The sequence below is a fragment of the Pollachius pollachius genome (assembly GCF_949987615.1).
Source record: "Pollachius pollachius genome assembly, chromosome: 3".
NCBI lineage: Eukaryota > Metazoa > Chordata > Actinopteri > Gadiformes > Gadidae > Pollachius > Pollachius pollachius.
Genome location: NC_136936.1, coordinates 25,924,470 through 25,944,545, shown reverse-complemented (window position 1 = coordinate 25,944,545; position 20,076 = coordinate 25,924,470). Strand labels below are relative to the sequence as shown.

The following is a 20,076-nucleotide window of genomic DNA, read 5'->3' as shown; positions in this document are numbered from 1 at the left end:
CCTCTTACTGGCTAACGGTGAGAGCCTACCTCATGATCAACTGTCGCCTCATCCGTAGTCAACGAGTGGGCAATTGGCCACTGACCCTGAATGCCCTTAAAGATTTGTGCCCGTGGTTATTTGCCTTTGGGCATGCAATTTATGCCTGCTGGTTGCAAGTATTCTTGAAGGACATGGCAAACCTGCCGAATACCCATCCAGCAGTCCACGAGGCATTCATGAAGGGGAAGTTTGTGGTCCAACGTGGAGACAAAGAATTCTCCGTTATGGCCCTTGATCAAAGCCAGGAACACAGTATCAAGTTTCTGAAGGAGGACAGTGGTTCAAAGGGCCTGTATGCCCAGTAGGAGCAGAAGGAGATAAATGAGCTCTCGAAACCAGAAGTAATACGGGCCATTGACGAGTTTGACGTTGCCTGTTTTTTTGCCTCAAGCAAGAAGGAAAGTCTGGAACATCCAGAGTCCTCAGCTGCTGAACAGAAGAAGTTCCTGCACCATCTGAAAGAACTATGCAGTCTTGCAAAGGAAGATAAAATAATCAATCCCTTTAAAGAAATGGGTACAGATCTCATTACCCTAGACACTGGTGAGGTCATTGACCATGAGATCTCCAATTCCCTCAGGGAAGCTCCCAATATCGGCAAAGCCATGTTCAATGAGTTTGTAAGGGACAGAATAGAAAAAGCCACCAAGCCCCTATCTGATGTCATTCCAAGGGCCAATTTGTACACATTCACGAACAGGCCACCTGTGGATCTGAAGAAGGGTGCCAGCAAGTTGGGGTCTGCCAAGGCAAATACTGCTCTTGTCACCAAGCTGTTCATGTCCTTACAAGCCCGTCCTGATCTGGACATTGATGACTTCTTCAAGCATGAAAATCAGCGAGAGCCACCATCTTTATCCAATCAAGGCAAGCTGCTGTCAGGAACCAAGCCAGATTTTCTTGGGTGCTTACCAGGAATACCAGGTCCTAGCCCCTCTCCATCAGCCAAAGAAGCTTCTGTCGTTGTGCTTGATATGGCAGCAGTCATACACATCATCAAATCCCAGCGTGCCAGAGTGTTTGGAGAGTACACTCAGATGGACTTGATGCCATACTTACACAGCCTGATAACTGACAGGTCGACAAGAGTGGATGCAGTCTGGGACAAGTATATAGAGTCTCAAATCCCAGACTCGTGTCAAGCGTGGTGGGACAGCAGGGTGCAGAACAAGAGTCTCCGCTAAAATACCTCTGCCAAAGGGAGCTCAATGGCAGAATTTCCTCAAAGACAGTCAGAATAAAGATGCGCTGTTTCAGTACATCAGTGACGAACTTCAGAAGGCCACAGCTGGCTCAAAGTACCTCCTCCTGACAACAAAGGCGAACTTGGTCCTGAGCAACAAAACTGCTGACCTAGAAGCTTTGTCACCATGTCAGCAGGAGGAAGCAGACACCCGGATGATGTTACATTTATGTCATGCTGCTGTACAGGGTTACACCGAGGCTTACCTACGGACAGTAGACAGTGATGTGGTTGAGCTGGCCATCACTCTGTTCCAGGAGTTGGGGCTCTCAGAGCTATGGATTGGTTTTGGATCACAGAAGGCATACAAAGATATCCCAATCCACCTCATCTCAGGAATGCTGGGACCTCAAAAATGCCAAGCACTGCCCCTCTTCCATGCGTTCACAGGATGTGACGTGGTATCAGCAATGTATGGAATTGGCAAGAAAACTGCATGGAATGCATGGGCAGCTTACCCAGAAGGCACAAAGACCCTCATTGCGATCACCCAAGATCCAACCAGCCTCACACTGGAATCAGTGCACATGCGAGTCCTCGAAAGCTGGACTGTACTCATATATAGTAAGAACTGCAGTGTCAAGTCAGTCAATGAAGCCCGGAAGCTTCTTTTTACTCATGGCCTTAAGTCCCTGGATTCAATCCCCCCGACCAAGCATGCTTTATTCCAGCATGGGAAGTGTGCCCTGCACACTGCAGCTTTTGTCTGGAAGCAATCCCTGTCCAAAACGCCAGGGATTCCCAACCCCAGTGAGTGGGGTTGGGAATGGAATGACAGAATCAAGGCCTGGGTGCCATATTGGACAGACCTGGAAGATGTCAGCAAGGGATGTTCACTTTTTCTCAACTGTGGCTGTGTGGTTGCCTGTAAGGGCAACTGTAAGTGCACCGAGCTGGACTTCGCTGTACTACATTGTGCAAGTGTGAGGGAGGCTGTACGAATAATGATGAAGAGTGAGGCGACGGTCTAGAGGAAGGAAGAGGGCCCAAGGAAGACAGGGCAAAGGGGAGGGCCTCAGCCACAACAGAAACCTTTAAATAAATATATAATGTTTAAGCATGTATTGTTCATTGTGTTATTTCACTAAAATTTGATATTGATCCTTCACATGTTGAAAAGCCAAATATAGCTTCACTGTGGCTTAGTTCTGAAATTGTGATCTAAATCCTCAACAATGGTCCTTTTGGTCACCACGTGTGCTTTCTGACACAATAGTGCTAGCGACCTGTCCAATCAAAAAAGAAAAGCATACCTTGGAGTTAAAAAATATGGCTCTAGTGCCCTAATATTTAAATGTGACTTTTTCAAAGATATTGACAGTTTATTTGAGCTAAATAGGACTATGATCATACATTTAACATAGAAATGGACTTAAAATAGTAAGACTATAACAGAATTGGATTCCTTTTATCAAACAAAGCAGAAAAAATACGTTATACAACAATTTAAGACTAAAGGAAGCTGAGATATAACCTTTTCTCTTTTCAGCGGGGGCCATTTTGGCCCCAACTTGCATCCACAGATTTTTTAAAACCTTAGGCCCATACCTTACACCCTGCCAAAAATCAAAAACCTTTCCAGAAGTGCACCATTTTTATGCATTCCCTCCTGACTATCGTGTCTGGCAGAATATTTATTAAACCAGGCTTTGTTTTATTCTTGGTTCACAATATCATTAGTATGAATGATGAAAGACTTACTTCTAAGTCTTGTTGTTGATCACCCTCTTACACTGTGCGTTAGCTTTTCACAAAAGCACAAAAGTATCCTTATATTAATTTGTCTTTACCCTTTAAACTAGTAAACAACATCTATGGAGGCTGCAGTAATAATGAACCCAGAGGTCTCTGTCACCCCGGCTTCTAATCACCCTGCCTTGCTCCTGGGGCATCTGAACCTTCCATGTCCACTGTGATCGGACCCTAGGGCCCCATCTGTCATTTACATCTGTCACTTTTCACCAGTCAGTGCAAAGTGGATCACGCAGACGTCAGTGATAATAATGATTAATCATCATCCCATTCATCATCATATTGATGACGATGAGACTTGTTGGCGGCAGTTGTTATTTTCCCCTACCTCGCTTACCACACTTGTTTATCACCCCTTATGTTGCAAGAAATGTGTTGGAATTGTTTTCCGGTGTACCTCATTGCTAGGGTCATTCAAGGTTAAAAATTCACCAGCTACAGAAATAACCACACATGAATCATTACATCACTGAAATTACAAGGTAGTTGAGCCACATTTTAGACATAAATGTGATATGCGACCTAGAGCTAACAATACTTCTGTCTTTCACCCAGACAATAAAAACATTATTTCTGTTCCTTCCTAATGTTGTCATATGCTATCTTTGTCTGTTTTAAGTGGACTCCATCGTTAATGAAGTCCTTAGTCACCCATACAGTGCCTTGCAAAAGTATTCACCCCCCTTGGCATTTTTCGTGTTTTGTTGCCTCACAACCTGGAATTAACATGGATTGTTTGAGGATTTGCATAATTTAATTTACAGAACATGCCTACAACTTTGAAGATGTTTTTTTTTTTATTATTGTGAAGCAAACAACAAATAGGACAAAATGACAGAAAAAGTCAATGTGCATAACTATTCACCCCCCTAAAGTCAATACTTTGTAGAGCCACCTTTTGCGGCGATCACAGCTCCAAATCGCTTTGGATAAGTCTCTATGAGCTTGCCACATCTTACCACTGGGATTTTTGCCCATTCCTCCTTGCAAAACTGCTCCAGCTCCTTCAAGTTGGATGGTTTGCGCTTGTGAACAGCAATCTTTAAGTCTGACCACAGATTTTCTATTGGATTGAGGTCTGGGCTTTGACTAGGCCATTCCAACACATTTACATGTTTCCCCTTAAACCACTCAAGTGTTGCTTTTGCAGTGTGTTTGGGGTCATTGTCCTGCTGGAAGGTGAACCTCCGTCCTAGCCTCAAATCATGCACAGAGTGGTACAGGTTTTGCTCAAGAACATCCCTGTATTTAGCACCATCCATCTTTCCCTCAACTCTGACCAGTTTCCCAGTCCCGGCTGCTGAAAAACATCCCCACAGCATGATGCTGCCACCACCATGTTTCACTGTGGGGATGCTGTTCTTTGGGTGATGCGATGTGATGGGTTTGCGCCAGACATAGCGTTTTCTTTGATGGCCAAAAAGTTCAATTTTAGTCTCATCAGACCAGAGCACCTTCCTCCATACATTTTGGGAGTCTCCCACATGCCTTTTCGCAAACTCAAAACGTGCCATTTTGTTTTTTGCTGAAAGTAATGGCTTTCTTCTGGCCACTCTGCCATAGAGCCCAACTCTATGGAGCGTACGGCTTATTGTCGTCCTATGTACAGATACTCCAGTATCTGCTGTGGAACTCTGCAGCTCCTCCAGGGTTACCTTAGGTCTCTGTGCTGCCTCTCTTATTAATGCCCTCCTTGCCCTGTCCGTGAGTTTTGGTGGGCGGCCGTCTCTTGGCAGGTTTGCTGTTGTGCCATGTTCTTTCCATTTGGTTATGATAGATTTGATGGTGCTCCTGGGGATCATCAAAGATTTGGATATTTTTTTATAACCTAGCCCTGACATGTACTTCTCAACAACATTGTCCCTGACTTGTTTGGAGAGTTCCTTGGTCTTCATGGCAGTGTTTGGTTAGTGGTGCCTCTTGTTTAGGTGTTGCAGCCTCTGGGGCCTTTCAAAAAAGTGTGTATATGTACTGACAGATCATGTGACACTTAGATTGCACACAGGTAGACACCATTTCACTAATTATGTGACTTCTGAAGGTAATTGGTTGCATCAGAGCTTTTTATGGGCGTCATAACAAAGGGGGTGAATACATATGCACATGGCAAATTTCAGTTTTTTATTTCTAAAAAATAGTTTTATGTATATATTTCTCTCATTTCACTTCACCAACTTAGACTATGGTTTTCTGATCCATCACATAAAATTCAGATTAAAAAAATATTGAACTAAAGGCTGTCATGTAACAAAATAGGTAAAAAGCCAAGGGGGGTGAATACTTTTGCAAGGCGCTGTATATACATTTTTGAAATGGCAATGGAATTAAATTAGTCAAGTATCCATTTAGTACCACATACCTTATTACTTATTAGAGTATTACAAGTAACTAACAAAAGAACAAGCAAGCCTTGAAGGTCACATCAATATCTCTTCAATAATCTTGCTTGTCGATATATGTTATATGAAGAACAAAGCATTCCAACGTCTCGTCCGGTGACATGACTTCAATTTAAATATTAAATTACTTAAAGGGGCCCTATTATGCCCTTTTTCACTGTTTATTATTTAATTTGTTTGACCTCATAGAATTGATTTACAACAATAAAGGGTTGTCTAGCACATTATTTTTTCTCCTACTTTTATGAGTATTACAACCCCTATGTGAAACACCCTGTTGCTTAGAATTTTGAGGCATTTAGAATCTTGGTGCTGCCAGGTTGCTGACGTCTCTTCAGGCACTCTGTCTACTATGGCTTCAGTGCTAACTTACCAATTTGAGCCTGAGTCGGACCCCGAAGTGATAATGGAGCTGATGACGCTAATGAAGAGCGCGATTTTAGTTGTAGAATGGACCAGGACATTTCACAGTGGTAAGTTTTTGTTTATGCTATTATACACACACACGATTTATCATGCATTTAGCGTAGCTTTTCTGAGTTAGCTCGCGGCAAGTAGACTACTCGTACTATTCAAGCGTCCGTGACAAGCTTTTTATGTCCCGACATGGCATATTGTTGACTATTTTGTCCGTCAAAATACACTGTTATAACTTATAACTCACTGTTATAATCTCTACTACTCAGGTGCACCTGTGGGAATTGTGCCACTATGCCCAACGAAGTGGAGAACATCTGCTGTAGAGAAATCTCAAAGGTATAACTGATGAGCTTTAGGCTAAGCTACACCGTTTGTTGAGAACGATGTCATATCATATATCTATCATCTTCGGAGGATGTATATATATATATGTATATATATGTATATATATATAACATCCTCAGAAGATGAGTAGCCTACCACTATCACCACAAAACCTTATAATTAACTTCTAGTAAACTATGTTGCATGTTTAGATCATCTCTACCATATAGCAACAGTAATACCAGTCCACTTGTAATGGAAAACGAGTAATCTCACCATTCTCACCCGTTGGCTCTAGTATCAGCCAACTGTACCATGTTTGTTATGTGAAGTCATTAGTGATACCATTTTTTGTAAATAACAATCCTAATCGAATAGATGTTGCTTCAGCAATACCAGTTACGAGAAATCTCACCTGTTCACTGTTGTCTCAGCCATCTATTTACTGTATAACAATCATTGTTATGTAGAACTAATCAGTGATTTAAAAGAATGTTCAATAAAAGTATGACTGGAAAACAGATGTTGCTTCCTGAATCTGTATTGTCCTATGCAGTCATGTTGTACTCTGTGATGTCAAGGTCACTTTACACAGTAGTTATTTTGTCTTATTGTATTAATTAGGTACTAAGACGAATGAGCCAAGTGCCAGAATCAATAACCTGCATGACACAACATCCAGGCCTAGAGCCTGTGTGTCTAAATACATACAGTCTACAAAATATCTACAATATTTACAAGTATGATTATGGACCTGTGAGGCACACAACAGATGAAGAGTAAGTAATTTTGGCTGTAAGCTCCTACTAAACAAAATCAAAGCAATATTATACTATTAATATTATGTGATTTGAATCAATTTACCATTAAAAGAAAAACAGAATAAAACTATGAGGCAGCGAGCTACGGGGCGTTACCGTGCACCCCCACCTCCCAACGAAGCCAACTATTTTTTTATGTTCAGCATGGTCAGACCATTCAAACATAGTTGGTTTCGTTGGGAGGTGGGGGGTGCACAGTAAGGACCAGTATAGGCCCAGCCTATAAGAGGTTTTGTTGAAAACAGTTTAACAGGAAATTGCACCTTGTCCCTTTTCAGGCTTTTCAGGCATCTTGCTTATCGCAGCTTTGTAAGCTGGTGTTGGGGATATTTAGGACATAGTTGTCGGGTCATCATCCCGTCATGTGTGGTGCAGCGGATACGGCAGCAGTTCCCATCTGGTGACTACGTAGGCTTCAGACCACCTCTTGATTGAAGCGGGATTGAGCTAGGCAACCAGCTCAGCCTTTGGAGTGTGTGTATATTCTGCTGAAAGGTCTGGAGGGATGGGGATAGTCTTAATTTCCTCTTCAAATGATGTTGGGTCCTCAAAAACCTCCATGGGCAGCCTCATGAGATGATGTACATAGTCTGGAAGATATAGCATTAACATACTAATGAATGTAGCCATAACAATCTGTAAACTGATGTGTGTGTGTGTGTGTGTGTTTAAAGATTATCTTTTACAAACTTACTGAATGTTGGATCTGTTTTCACGGGCTTCACAACACCTTCCCCCATCTTCGGCTTCGGATAGACAACTTTATAAACAGCCTGCCCTGCAGAAGTCATAGCTTGCTCCCGTGATGCATTTTCATTTGGGTGCATTGATGCTAGATACAACCTATAGTAAAAAAAAAAAGAAGCACAGCCATTAAACAACACAGAGTGTGCCTGACAATCATTCCAATCAATGGCTTTCACAATTACGAGATGGTGTAAATTATTACCTGCACAACATTTCCATGAAGGGAAAAACCACATTCTTTGGAGCAAAACGCAGTATCATACTGTGGAATGACTCCAGCAATGACGTCTGGTGATGATGGCTGAGTTTTGCTACGTCCTTCAGGACTCGTTTGTTAAGCAGTAGTTTCTCAGCTTTGTGAAGTGCAACTGACTCTTGACTGAAAAAAGAACACATGGTGAAATATCAGTGGCATCATGTAGGACTGTGGATTTTCTGAGTAATGTTAATTTGGCACATACCAGGTTGTAGCCATTTGTTGGGGTCCCTCGAGGCTCGTTCAGGATGCAGACATTTGGGGAAAAGGGGGTCTTTATGATCATGAACATTTTGCAAGTGATTCAGCAGCGATGTCCACTTTGCCACTTTTTCGTGTCCAGTGGTTGACAACGTAGCGCACCAGTACACATGGTTCTTGATGCTCTGCAGCCATTTCTTAAGAATGTCTTCTTTGTGCTATGCTTTCTCCAGTTTCTTAGACAAACCTTTTTACAACACACAACACAAACATGTTCCTAGAAGATTTGTAAGTAACTAACTGAAAGTGAACGCTATGAATTAGTGAAACACTTTACCTTTCTCGAAGTGCCAGACGTCATAGAACTGTGTTATGTTCCATTCACTCACATATTTCTGGATCTGTGGATGGCAGTCCGTAACAATGTAATCCACCTTAAATCCGTTTGCCTCCAGATGATCTAGGCATCTTTTGAGTCCCTCCTTCTCCATGTGGTAACTGCCGCCTACTTCATTGCTCTGGTAGTGAGTGGGCATCACAAACAAAAAAACGAGACAAATCACACACACATGTAATATTCAAATAATAATACAAATATATTTATGTCAGAGAAACACACCTGAACAAGTTAAATGTCCATAATGGTGTTGCTCACCAGATTCATTAATGAGTAGCTGCCAAATTTAGCTGAGTGCCCTAAAAAAAATATATATATATTACAGAATGCTATACAGCACACGTCCAAGGGACAAAATATGTTTCAGAATGCAGACTAATAATTCAATTGTCAGACTTTCCCATTTCTACAAACCTGGAGAATCTGCCCCCATATCTCCTCCCACTGCAACTGACCCACCAAGGCGCAATTGTTGCTGGAAATGATGCTGCTGATCCATCTTCAACTTGTGAACAATAGCCGGTTCCATGTAATTCCTTGCATGCCTCCTGAAGGTGTCATACTGAAATATCTGGAGTTGCATGGCCTCACACACCTTTACATGAAAGGCCCATAAGCGATGTTTAAGAAGTCCACCAGTAGTGAGTTTCACATATTTGTATAATTGTAAAATGTTTACCTTTTGTAATTGGATGAAGGAGGACCCTGTGAAGTAGGTAGCAGCCGAAAGTTGCAGGTTGCCGACGGGGGTATTTCCAACCATGGGCTGACTCTCCCAATGTCTGAAGTAGCTGCAGTGTAGACATTGCTGAGTGAAAGCCACATAGGTACCGATCCTTCGCTGTTGAAGATCAAAGCCTCCCTTACACATGGGACAGTTTTCTAACAGCTGTTTGAGGCAGCTTTCAAAGACAATATACTTAGCCTCATTCTATGTGGGCTGTGTCTCATACCTAAGATAAGGCAGAAAACATAAGGCAGAATAATATTAGAAATACTGTAAAACTGGTAGCCATACTACCAATCCCTACACTGTAAACCCCAATAAGGTCATAGTACTCAAAACTTTTGTAGAAACTGATTGCGTAATAACTTTTGAGATAAGTAACTTAATTTTTTGAGTGATTTTTTTTAAAAATTTCAATCTCATCAAACTTAAACATTTGTTTGTGCACGTGCTTAAAAATATTGTTTAACATATGCACATTTTTAGTTTCTCTATACTTAATTATTTTGATTCAATGGTACTTTATTAAATAGAAATCGAAACTCAAAATATACTTGTGTATAACCCACAAGCTAATGAAATTTACAAGTTAAAACTACAAAAAATAAATAAAATAACTTCAGCTGTACATTTTCTTTTTTCTTTTATTCAGTCTTAAAATTGTTTTATACAAACATGTCAGACCATCAACAGCAGTATTTTTTTAAAACCCTGTTCTAGCTCAGAGGTGTCTAATCATGTGCCATGATGCGCTAAGTGACTCAAGTCACACACTAGTTTCAGCACCTACCCAATAGCTGTAAGTGTGTTAACCAGTGAAATTACCTGGTAAAGTATTTAGTTTGAATAAAAAACCTACATTGAAACAGCACAATTAAACACCTCTGCTCTAGCTACAAATATAACTAACATCTTGTTAAACTCAATTTGTGTATGGTTGTGCATTTTTGTGTGTGTGTGTGTGTGTGTGTGGCTGTATGTGACTGTGACTGTGAGTGCTTCCGTTAACTCAGCAACATATTTTAACTGTAGTGACCTCAGTCTTTATATGCTAGTAGTACTGTTTGGGTTTACAGTGTAGCCAATGCTGCTTTTAGTATGATGCAGCCAATACTAAAAACTTACGAGACGTCAGATTCCTCTGTAAGAACAGAGTCTCCAGGGTTGTATGTTGAGTCCAGCGGCTCTTTATGTGATTCATTTGAGGAGTCACTCTCCTCCTCTTCCTCCAACTCAAGCCGTGGTCTCTTGCTAGGTCGCCAGCCTGGGCCCTTTATTGGTGTTGAAGTCAGCAGTGAGTCTGGCAAATGAGGTTGTTCCGAAGTCTGCACTGACAGGAGACACCTGTGTCTGCATGGCTACAAATAACAGAAACAAATCGTATTAGAAACTGGGAATAATAATTTAGCTGTTGTTTTTTCCTTGGTACTGGAGTAACACTGCAGAGTAAACCTTGGTTACCCATCACACATAGAAGAAGCCATTTGCAAATATAAACCATATCCTATTTGGTTATGAAGTTGAGCAGATGCTTTTAACAAATTGTTAGTAGAAAGTAATTATGTGATAAGTGAATGTATGTATAGCACATATTCTAGCAACATCAGCAAGGGAGAATCTTCAAATAGATTACTGAACTGCAAATTCTAGGTAAACCAAGAAAAAAGAATACGACATCCCAATACACAGGAAAAAGATGCTCACAAGTGTCTTGCTCACACAAGACACTTAAAACTGTGTGACGTAGTGGTGCCTCCAGGCGGCGGTGTGTGACGTGTAGGCCTGTTGAAATGAAAGGGGCGGGTCTCAGCGGTGGCGAACGGAGAGTGGGTGGACAATTTTCATTTATTGCCGTATGTTCTGACGTATCATTAAGCGGTAATAGACAGTGAATATGCGTGGAACCGAACGACGCTCACTGGTCTTATACGGCAGATCATAGTGTCGATATAATCAGCGGTGTTTCGCTGGCCTCGTTTCATGGAGCGCCACAGGTCGTCTTTACATTCATTCCTTAAATGAATGAATGAATGCCAGCTGACCGATAGGAGAGAGAGGACCCTGGACTCTTAGATCGCATCTCATGATTGAAGATAATCCCTCTGGGCTTCTTTTTTTTAAATAGGGATCGAATATTCCTCGCCAATTCTTCGCATATTTGGTGAAGGCTGATCCGCGACCGAGATCGGATTCCTTGTTGTGATCATGCCTAGCCTGCGACAGTCGTACACGGTGACGGTACCGGAGAGCCTGCGACAGTCGTACACGGTGACGGTACCGGAGGAGCCGCCTGCCGCCGCCTTCCCGTTCCTCAAGCAGGAGATGCGGAGGAAGGCCAGCATGTCCGGCTCGGTGCTCGTCTCCACTTTCGTGGGACTTCTCATTAACCAGGCGAAGGTAACGAGGGTCGTCGTTTAGCCAAACACATTATCTATCTATCTATTATTTTCGGCGATCGTTGTATGTTGCACTTGAAAGAACAAAGATGATATTGCTTGGATCTATTGGTTGGATCTATTGTCCTTAAACGGTGAAGGGTTTCCTATCAGTAGTAGAAGTCTCTGCACTAGGAGCTTTAACAGGGCCTACACTAGCAGGTCACTGGTTACATAACCACCTTTAATCTCTCACATGCAGTCAACCAGTCAGCTGCCAATAGTATTAAATGCATCCCCCTGTGAAACAACCATGTTTGTCTTTAAAGATCTAAAAATAGCTCCCTATTATATGATCTGCATTATCTATGCTATGTTGACAAAGGCAATTTCAACATGATCTATTGATATAAATGTAGGTCTGTGTAGCCACATTATGGGTGGATAGATCAAGTACGATGAAGGTCCCCCCCCCCTCCACTATCAGGCTGACTGGTCAGGTATCTGGCTGTGTAAAATGTTTTGGGAGCATGTGTACACAATTGCTACTATAACTACTATAAGAACACTTGGTGACGGCTTGTTGCATGGATTTGTGAGAGCTGACAGTGCTCAGATCTACAGTATGTGTTATATACTGTATGTGTGGGTGTGTGGGTGGGTGGGTGGGTGCGTGTGTGGGTGCAGATCTCCCAAGGCGTTAAAGGGAACAAGGAAGCCATGTGCGGACCAAACTGTTGTGTAAAAATAAATCACATGAAAATACATTTGGTCATGCTCACCAGCCGCAGGCACCAGGCTTCATGCTATCACTCCACTTTCCGTTGTCCTCTGTTTGTGTTTTTGTGTGGTTTCAGGTTGTGTTTTGATTGGTCAACATTGCCAGTTCCTGCTGGGTATAATCAGCCGTTCTCCTGGTCGATATGTTCTGGTGTATATGTTGTGGGTATAATCAGCTGGTCACCTGGTCTATATGTTCTTGTCTATATGTATAATCAAGGAACCCCAAAGTTGGGTTAATGGTTTTCAACTTTCACTGTGTAACCCTGTCTCCTATCATTGTAGTATTGTAGTGTAGTAGATAATTGGCCAAATAACAAAACGTTGTTGGACTTATTTTAACATTTTTAAATGATATTGAGTGACCTCGACAGTGGTTAAAACTTTGACACCCAAGTCATTTTCAATTTATTTTCCCATGTTGAGCGAGCGCTCTTATTACAAAAATCCTCTTGCTCATTTTTGCCAACTGACCATTTCATGGAACTATTGATGTAGTCTCATCATGTAAAGCAATCACCTTCATGCTAAGCTAATGTTTCTCCATTTACTCCATTATATTATTCTTCCCTTTGTCTTACTGTAAAGCCATGTGGACTTTCATTAAATTAGCTTATTTTGCATTGCATAATGTGGTGGTGGTTGTTTATCTGGCCCTCAGATGGGTTTACTCAGCTGTGGTTGAGCGGGCCCTGCTGGGGGAAAAAGATCCTCTCTTATTTCCTATCAGATGTTGTGTGTGTGTGTGTGTGTGTGTGTGTGTGTGAGAGAGAGAGAAAGAGTGTCACCTCTGCATGAGAGACGACACTCGACAGTAGCATAAGTGGAAGCACCTCAATGAAAACGAGAGAGAGGAGGGGTCAGAACATACTGTTCCAGGGTCTTGAGTGAACACCCACCACCTGCCAAAAGGGGGGCAAGGTTGGCTGCGGCGGTACAATTGTCAAATGACCCACCACCATAACGATAGAAATCAGTTTCACAAATTAAACTAGAAAATGCATTTCCTGCAAAAAATGCGGTGAGTGCTCTAAAACAGAAGTGAGTTTGACAATATGTTTTAGTAAAGCCACATAGTTTAAGACGTAAAGAAATGTTGAATGGCTTAAATTAAGTGATACGATTTTAACAGAGTCTAAATGGAGTCAACAATTTAAACATGCACACCATTTCAAAAAAATGTAAAATGGTTGGAAACAAATTAAGTGAAGAGTTAGACAAATAGCTAAAGTGAGGAAGTTTGAATTAATTTGAGATAAAATATAGAATAGCTAAGCTGTTGAACTCGTTGAAATTGTTGAATCAAGTCAGTGTTACAGTCAAGTGTGTGTGTGTGTGTGTGTGTGTGTGTGTGTGTGTGGGTGGGTGGGTGGTTCGGTCATCACTTGTAGTAACCAGGGTTACTGTTACTGATGTTATTCTTTCACATCTAGTTAATCGAGATAAGCTCCCAAAATGATAAGGCTTGTCATATGACATTGTTTGTGTAGATAGCATGACGTGAAAGAGATTGTTTACCTTGGGCATTTAGCTTCTACCAGAAGTACACCGGATATGTAAGAAGCAGCTAGCCTATAGCCATATAAACGGGGGTCCCCACGCACAAACACCAGAGATATAACAATATTCTTTTTCGATTTTCAATTTATTAATCATTTTAGCGCCAGCAAAGCCGTTACAGTTTAAGCAAAAAAAATGTATGTTGTTAGGCTCCTCAAAGTCTGAAATAGTTAGCTTTTGTGATAGCTGCCTTGGGCTAGAGCGGGTGACGTCATCACGCTCTAGCCTCAACGGAAATCAATGGGACCAACTGAAAATATATTAAGCTGGTATAGAATTAAGCTGTTGATTCAGAAAAATATATAAATGATAATGAAAATCTGTTTAGATATATTTGAAGATCAAAGTGTGATGATTTGTTAAATGTTCAAACAAAGGTTAACGGTTTAAAATTGAAATGTCAGAGAATGGGCGGACGACTTCGCCATTCCTCCCATTGACTATAATTATAAAAATAATATTTTTAAAATATAATATCTTTAAAAGTATTTATACGTCCGGTCAAAATAAAATATATATTTCTGATAGTATAATGATGTCTCGAGTCTGATGCTAGGTATGTTGGGTTGGTTGGTGGCTCAACCCACTGATGTGCTAACCATGTAAGAAGGACACCCTTAAGCGAGAGTGGTTCACACCCGACCTGTGCATTTTTTCCAATCTCTCTTCACTGGCCTGTCCATGAAGGTACAAAAGCCGCCAATTTATGCCTATCGCTTAAACTGTACAGTTTCAAATATATAAACGTCTTGCCTCTCCTGTCCTTCAGTGGTTGAAATGTCAGCTGTACAGACAGAAACAGTGGTTGAAGATAGTTTAATGTCAATGTTTACCGGGATGAAATTGTGAACTGTTAATGAATTGTGTTTAATCAAGTTTGATTATAGTTTAAGTCAAAGGAGTTTGAATTTGGTAGTTTGATAGATAGCTTAACTGTGGAGGCTAATTAGCTAACGTTAGTCAGCTAGTAAGAAAACAAAATGCAAAATAAAAGTATACATGGTGTCAAAATGTTAGATTTTTGAGCGGATGTCACAAGTGTCCAAATGGGTACAGGGGGTGATGCAGGTGAGCATGTCCTAGGGTTGCCAACTTCCTCCACTCCAAATGAGGGACACTCTGTTCAAGGTGTGTGCACACACACGCACACGTCCTACTAAACCTACTGATTGTAGGTGTTAAAGGACAATCCACTTCTCAATCCACTTCTGCTTGGATGTATGGTTCACAGTCATAACAATTTGGCAAGTTGCTTTTAAAAAGCCAATTTCTGTCATGTTTTCAAAAAATAAGTTAGATAATCAGGGTCATGAAAGCTATATGAATGAACCACTCTGGGGGGGGGGGGGGGGGGGATCATTTTGAAGAAAAAGACAGACATTTATGGGTGTAGAACTTTTTGTTATTTTCCATCTGTCTTAACTGTTTGTCGCTTATACATTATATTGCTATCCTGACCTGTTTCTGTTGCTTCTTACTATTGTCTTGTCTGTGTCTCTGTTGTTATCCAGTTGTCTTTGTCTTTGTTGTCTGTCTCTCTGTTGTTATCCCCAGTCAACTGTCTCATGGACCTCCTCTTACCCTGAAATAAATTACAGAAACAATTTATTACATTAGTTAATAGAAATACTGCCCTTCATTTATGAAGTTATCTAGCGGAAGGCTTTATGTGGCTTTAAGAAATTGCAATAAATTAACAAGCAAACAAATCAAAATGAAATCAAAATAAGAAAACTAGATGGTGAGCCATCTAGGCTGCTGCTTTCATGGATATTTATTGTAGGAGTAGTAAAAACCTACTATGATGGGTCGAGCGTGCAGTAAACATAATGCACACACACACAAAGGGCTCCAGTTTAAAATAATCCTGTTTATTAGAGAAGAATAATAAAACCCCACTGCCGCAGTCTACCTTTCCCTGCATACCACACCATGCCCTAATCTCAGTCCTATCTTTGATAACACACCGTTCCTAAAAATATAAAAATAACAGTTTGTTAAGGCAGAAGAGCACTTCACCCGTAGTGTCGATCATTGAGGGATGAGCCATAAATTGTGCCGGTCCGGACACCAACACGTTCCCTCACACCGCTCGCTGTCAATGTTCATTTATAAAGTCTGGTGCCTTCTTCTCCGTCAGACCGTGCGTTCCAATCAGCCCCTGCTGCGCACGGAGAGTCGTCCTTGTTCACGCTTTCTCCCCCGACTCTCTCCGCCCTAATTTGTCAATCTCCCTCTCCCGTTTCTAGTTTTTGGCACGTTTACAGCAAAGCTCCGCTCTAGAATCTTTGGTTTACTTTAGCCTAATATTGGCCATTGAAAAAGTTTTTTTTTCTCTCACATCTTTCTCTCTACTTTTACCCTCAGCTTTATTATATTCGCTATAGAGTATCTATGTGACATCAGTAAATGTTCTCTGATTAGGTGAGTGCTGGATGCAGCGCTCAACTATTGTTCTTCATTCGTTTTATTAGTGTGAATGCTGTAGCATTCACACTCTAGATATTGAAATATTTATTATTCTTATTCCGCCATTTTTTTGGTCTTCAACTCCTCCGCCATACTTTCAGCTACAGAATACATTCAACTATTAATACGTTCAGCTCTTTAACGACATGGTGGAAATATATCAGCGTTTTTACACTCTTTCAACTTTTTAAACTATTCAGCTTTTTCCACCTCCACTTTTTTTTTAACATGGGAGTCAATGGGAGGACGGCGGATCTGTCCTCCCATTTCCTCTGGTACTTCAACTGTTTTAAGATGTAACTTAATCAATTTTCAACCGTTGTATCTTTGTTCAAACCATTTAACAAATCTACACACTTGTTTCTTCAATACTATGCAAACGGAATTTCGATATAATTGAAACTTTCTTCAGAATCACAGTTTTAGTTTCAAAGCGTCATATTCTACAATTGGTCCCATTGAAGCCGTCTGCCCATTCACACACGCAATGGCTCCGCCATTCTCTTAGCATTTTGAACTCTGTTTGAATCTCTCACTTGATTAAAGCTATTCAACATTTCTACTGCCTACTACTCCTACCACCACTACTACTACTACTACTACTACTACTCCTACCAATACTACTACTACCATTAATACTCCTACTAATGCTACTTATACCATTACTACTATTCCTACCAATACAACTACTACAATTACTACTACTACTACTTCAGCTACCACTACTACTTCAGCTACTATCTACTACTTCAGCTACTACTACTATTTCAGCTACTACTACTATTTCAGCAACTACTACTACTACTTCAGCTACTACTACTTATACTTCAGCTACTACTGCTACTACTTCAGCTACTACTTTCAGATTCTTCAGTTCAATTCATTTTACAGTTCTTCTATTTTCAGGAAAGCTTTGCGCTTTTCAAACAAAATTTTGATATTATTTAAACTTAATTCAGAATCACAGCGTTAGTTTCATACCGGCTTCGTTTTCAGTTGGTCTCATTGATTTATATTGACGCTGGAGCGTGAGGATGTTCAGCATTGTTGCCAGATTGGGCGTTTTCCCCGCTCGATCGGGCTACTTTTAATCACGCACCCGCTCGCTATTCTCTTAAAGACACACACACACACACACACGCACACACACACACACACACACACACACACACACACACACACACACACACACACACACACACACACACACACCAGCAGTGCAGGGCAATACATTTGACCTTTCAGATTCTTCAGTTCAATTCAGTCACTTTATTTGTTTCCAACCATTTACATTTTCTTAAATGGTGTGCATGTTTACATTGTTTACTCCATTTAAACTTTTGAATTTTTGTTCAAATCCCTTCACTTGATTTAAGCCATTTAACGTTTCTTTATGTCTTAATCTATGTGGCTTTATTAAAAAATATTTTCAACCTCACTTTGTACTACAGCACTCGGCGCATTTTCTGCAGGAATTTTTTTCTAGTCAAATATAATATTTGATCTGCACCTGGTGCATTTGTTAGGAGGGTATTGTTTGGTTTAATTTATTGCTGTTCTTGTCATATCAGAAGCATATAGTTATATTTAGTGATGAGTACAAGTGACACAAAAAAGCCTGCCACAAATTAAACCACTTCATTCTAAAGAATCAAATGTATAAAGAATTTCAAGAAATGTGTCTTGGTCTCCCATAACTGCAAAGTCCCCAGTGTTTCCTCATTTATTTCTTAGGTGCATTTAACAACGATTGAAAGACTTGTATAAATATCCAAATATCTAGTGTTTAAAGGGGACATATTATGTTTCAGTTTTTCCCTTTGCCATAGCGTGTATATATTGTTTTTATCCATGTTTAACATCTGCTTAGCTAAAACTCAAAGTTTCAGCCAAGTGGAGTAACTTGTGCCCAGCAAAAACTCCTCTCATTCACTGCCTGAAACACCTTGTTTGCAGTCAGCATTATTTCTGTGGCAATCTGATGTCAGACAGTCAGAATGGAAGTGCAGTGGTCCTACTCCCCGGCTGCTTAGCCCTCAAACAAAGCTATTGAGAGGGGTTGCCGGTGGTGTTCGGGTAGCTGTATGTCGCCCTTTGCAAAGACTTCCAAAGGAAGACGATGTGTAGAATGAGTCGTTACGATTCATTTTTTCCACTATTCCTCCGCATTCCAGCCCCAGCCTTGCATTGTGTTCGGAAACCTACATACTGTCAAGCCGGCCAGGAAACTCCTGGCTTATCTGGGGCACAACAGATGATGGGATGACCTCCCTGACATTCTGTCCCAAGTAGCCCCAGCACCAGCTGAAAAAGCTGCAAAAGGAGATGTACCAGAAACATCTGGATGGATCTATTATCAATCTAGTTGAAAACCGTCTTTGCTGTTTGCATACATCGATGCTTCTGAAAGTTTTGTACATTTGAAAAAAATGACATTGAGGAAAGCTTTCATTTGCCATGTCTTCACGTTATTTGGGTTCTATGGTAGAAAGAAACTATAAAATAAATGTTCTGCAGGGTATACGGATTCAAGCAGTTAGGCTCTAGGCCTTGTTGGTGCACTATGCAGTTGGGCTCGAGGCCCGGTTGGTGCACCATGCAGTTAGGCTCGAGGCCCGGTTGGTCCACCATGCAATTAGGCTCGAGGCCTGGTTGGTGCACCATGCAATTAGGCTCTAGCCCTGGTTGGTGCACTATGCAGTAAGGCTTTAGGCCTGGTTGGTGCACCATGCAATTAGGCTCTAGCCCTGGTTGGTGCACCATGCAGTTATGCTCGAGGCCCGGTTGGTGCACTATGCAGTTGGGTTCTAGCCCTGGTTGGTGCACCATGCAGTAAGGCTTTAGGCCTGGTTGGTGCACCATGCAGTTTGGCTCGAGGCCTGGTTGGTGCACCATGCATGTAGGTTGGAGTAGAGGCTGCTTTGTTTGTTTTACAACCTAATAAGGAAAAGAAGTGCAACAAATACTGTTTGATAATAAAGCAAAAAACTCCTACGGCAAAACAACTGCGCAGGGCATATTATTTATCCAGAAAGCAAAATGTATTTCAAATAAAATGGTGTTGGAATAGTTTACATAAAACAGCATATTTTACGGTGAGGAGCATAATGTACAGCGAACAGAGACCTCAGCAGGAAGCGGAGGTTGCTGTTTTTCCAAACACAATTTTAATCTAATTCTTAGCTACTAAGATACAACAGAGGAGTAATGGATGGAATTATACTAACTGTTGTCTACAGATACCCTGTGAATACCTTTATTGAGCCATCATATAGCTACTGGACACCTTCACTAAGCTGCTACATCCCTTTGTGCTTTGCTGAGTAGATTTGAGGAGTTCAGGTCATGTGGAAAACATGATATCTGCTTCTCCCTCACATGCAACACTCACATTACAGACTTGTCTTTTTCTTGTCTACTTGCCGTGTGACTGACTGACATACCAACCAGCGCCCTCACTTGTTTTGTCGCGTTATAGCTCTTTTTGTAGTCGTAAACAAACACCCAAAAAAGAAATAAATAAACATGAAAATTAAGCTTTTCTAATCAAATGTTGAAGAGAG

The 20,076-nt window shown here is 41.1% G+C and overlaps 1 protein-coding gene across 4 annotated transcripts in view; it reads left to right on the top strand.

The window, feature by feature from the left end:
- usp2a (ubiquitin specific peptidase 2a) overlaps positions 1–20,076 on the top strand; it is a 58,816-nt gene that overhangs the window by 24,371 nt on the left and 14,369 nt on the right. The window contains exon 1 of one of the 4 annotated variants that reach the window (XM_079731845.1): positions 11,622–11,726. The exons of the other annotated variants lie outside the window; for them this stretch is intronic. Coding sequence (XP_079587971.1) covers positions 11,652–11,726 — 75 coding nt within the window. The 5' untranslated portion in view covers positions 11,622–11,651. Of the gene's footprint in view, positions 1–11,621; positions 11,727–20,076 lie in introns of those variants that run through there. 4 annotated transcript variants of the gene reach the window in all.